General features: G+C 53.9%; 1 protein-coding gene across 1 annotated transcript in view; it reads left to right on the forward strand.

Annotated features, from left to right (window-relative positions):
- The window catches only part of LOC144678519 (centrosome-associated protein CEP250-like), a gene marked incomplete at its 5' end in the record, with an annotated part of 4839 nt that extends 4834 nt beyond the window's left edge, over positions 1-5 (forward strand). The window contains one exon of the mRNA XM_078538273.1: positions 1-5. This exon is cut by the window's left edge and continues 227 nt beyond it. Coding sequence (XP_078394399.1) covers positions 1-5 — 5 coding nt within the window.
- Between the last annotated feature and the right edge of the window lie 2236 nt (positions 6-2241).

Below are 2241 nucleotides of genomic sequence, written 5' to 3' on the forward strand. Positions count from 1 at the left end.
GGTGAGATCTGTCACTGTGTAACACTGGGGTACAGCACTGGTGGGGATGGGTCTGTCACTGTATAACACTGGGGTACAGCACTGGTGGGGACGGGTCTGTCCCTGTATAACATTGGGGTACAGTACTGGTGGGGACGGGTCTGTCACTGTATAACACTGGGGTACAGTACTGGTGGGGATGGGTCTGTCACTGTATAACACTGGGGTACAGCACTGGTGGGGACAGGTCTGTCACTGTATAACACTGGGGTACAGTACTGGTGGGGATGGGTCTGTCACTGTATAACACTGGGGTACAGTACTGGTGGGGACTGGCCTGTCACTGTATGACACTGGGGTACAGTACTGGTGGGGACGGGTCTGTCACTGTATAACACTGGGGTACAGTACTGGTGGGGACAGGTCTGTCACTGTATAACACTGGGGTACAGTACTGGTGGGGACGGGTCTGTCACTGTATAACACTGGGGTACAGTACTGGTGGGGACGGGTCTGTCACTGTATAACACTGGGGTACAGTACTGGTGGGGATGGGTCTGTCACTGTATAACACTGGGGTACAGTACTGGTGGGGACGGGTCTGTCACTGTATAACACTGGGGTACAGTACTGGTGGGGACGGGTCTGTCACTGTATAACACTGGGGTACAGTACTGGTGGGGACGGGTCTGTCACTGTATAACACTGGGGTACAGTACTGGTGGGGACGGGTCTGTCACTGTATAACACTGGGGTACAGTACTGGTGGGGACAGGGCTGTCACTGTATAACACTGGGGTACAGTACTGGTGGGGACGGGTCTGTCACTGTATAACACTGGGGTACAGTACTGGTGGGGACAGGTCTGTCACTGTATAACACTGGGGTACAGTACTGGTGGAGACAGGTCTGTCACTGTATAACACTGGGGTACAGTACTGGTGGGGACAGGTCTGTCACTGTATAACACTGGGGCACAGTACTGGTGGGGACGGGTCTGTCACTGTATAACACTGGGGTACAGTACTGGTGGGGACAGGTCTGTCACTGTATAACACTGGGGTACAGTACTGGTGGAGACAGGTCTGTCACTGTATAACAGTGGGGTACAGTACTGGTGGGGACAGGTCTGTCACTGTATAACACTGGGGCACAGTACTGGTGGGGACAGGTCTGTCACTGTATAACACTGGGGCACAGTACTGGTGGGGACGGGTCTGTCACTGTATAACACTGGGGTACAGTACTGGTGGGGACAGGTCTGTCACTGTATAACACTGGGGTACAGCACTGGTGGGGACGGGTCTGTCACTGTATAACAGTGGGGTACAGCACTGGTGGGGACGGGTCTGTCACTGTATAACACTGGGGTACAGTACTGGTGGGGACGGGTCTGTCACTGTATAACACTGGGGTACAGTACTGGTGGGGATGGGTCTGTCACTGTATAACACTGGGGTACAGTACTGGTGGGGACGGGTCTGTCACTGTATAACACTGGGGTACAGTACTGGTGGGGACGGGTCTGTCACTGTATAACACTGGGGTACAGTACTGGTGGGGACAGGTCTGTCACTGTATAACACTGGGGTACAGTACTGGTGGGGACGGGTCTGTCACTGTATAACACTGGGGTACAGTACTGGTGGGGATGGGTCTGTCACTGTATAACACTGGGGTACAGCACTGGTGGGGATGGGTCTGTCTCTGTATAACACTGGGGTACAGTACTGGTGGGGACGGGTCTGTCACTGTATAACACTGGGGTACAGTACTGGTGGGGACGGGTCTGTCACTGTAAAACACTGGGGTACAGTACTGGTGGGGATGGGTCTGTCACTGTATAACACTGGGGTACAGCACTGGTGGGGACAGGTCTGTCACTGTATAACACTGGGGTACAGTACTGGTGGGGACGGGTCTGTCACTGTATAACACTGGGGTACAGTACTGGTGGGGATGGGTCTGTCACTGTATAACACTGGGGTACAGCACTGGTGGGGACAGGTCTGTCACTGTATAACACTGGGGTACAGTACTGGTGGGGACAGGTCTGTCACTATAACACTGGGGTACAGTACTGGTGGGGACGGGTCTGTCACTATAACACTGGGGTACAGTACTGGTGGGGACGGGTCTGTCACTGTATATCACTGGGGTACAGCACTGGTGGGGACGGGTCTGTCACTGTATAACACTGGGGTACAGTACTGTTGGGGACAGGTCTGTCACTGTATAACACTGGAGTACAGTACTGGTGGG

This window comes from Cetorhinus maximus, unplaced genomic scaffold, assembly GCF_964194155.1.
Source record: "Cetorhinus maximus unplaced genomic scaffold, sCetMax3.hap1.1 HAP1_SCAFFOLD_4495, whole genome shotgun sequence".
NCBI lineage: Eukaryota > Metazoa > Chordata > Chondrichthyes > Lamniformes > Cetorhinidae > Cetorhinus > Cetorhinus maximus.